The 613-nt window shown below is 76.5% G+C and overlaps 1 protein-coding gene across 1 annotated transcript in view; it reads right to left on the minus strand.

Moving 5' to 3' along the window:
* The window catches only part of DCUN1D4 (defective in cullin neddylation 1 domain containing 4), a 63162-nt gene extending 62986 nt beyond the window's left edge, over positions 1–176 (minus strand). Inside the window, 1 exon segment of the mRNA XM_007456091.1 lies at positions 29–176. Coding sequence (XP_007456153.1) covers positions 29–176 — 148 coding nt within the window.
* Between the last annotated feature and the right edge of the window lie 437 nt (positions 177–613).

Below are 613 nucleotides of genomic sequence, written 5' to 3' on the forward strand. Positions count from 1 at the left end.
CCCGCCCCCGCGTTCCCCTAGCACTCACCCGCCTTTCTCACGGAGCCGCCCGCACCGCTCGGCCCCTAGGAAATCCTCACCCCTGCGCCCCGCTCGCTCGCTCCCTCTCTCTCTCCCGGCGCCGGTGCCAACCCCCAGCCCTGCTCGCTAGCGCCCGCCGCCGCCTCCACCTCCATTCACCCGGGACACTCTGGTCCCGGCCCTTCATCGCACGTCCCGCCCCCCCCCTCCCCCCACCCTGCACCCACCCCCCTCACCTCCGCCCTCCCCCGGCAGGCCGGCCCCTTCCCCCCACGCCCGCCCCCGCCCCGCGCCGCCCGCAGCGTCACCGCCCGCCCCGGCCCCGGGAGGGGAAGGGGTGGCTCCCGGGCAGGGGCTCCCGGTGCGTTTTGGGACTGGAGGCGCAGAGCGGGGACTGTGGGAGATGAGCAGAGAGTGTTGGCAGCCGCCCGGTCCCGGCCGGCTAGCTCGCTGTTACTCACTGACAGCGGCGGCATCCGAGTGCATTTTCGGGTAGCTCACACCGCGCTCGCCGCCCAGGCTCCCGCGCTCGCCTCGCGGTCCCCCCACCGGCTCGCCCCACCTCCGCTGGGGGCGGAGGGCCCCCCCCCCC

Source organism: Lipotes vexillifer, unplaced genomic scaffold (assembly GCF_000442215.2).
Source record: "Lipotes vexillifer unplaced genomic scaffold, Lipotes_vexillifer_v1.1 scaffold42, whole genome shotgun sequence".
In the NCBI taxonomy this organism is placed as follows: Eukaryota; Metazoa; Chordata; class Mammalia; order Artiodactyla; family Lipotidae; genus Lipotes; species Lipotes vexillifer.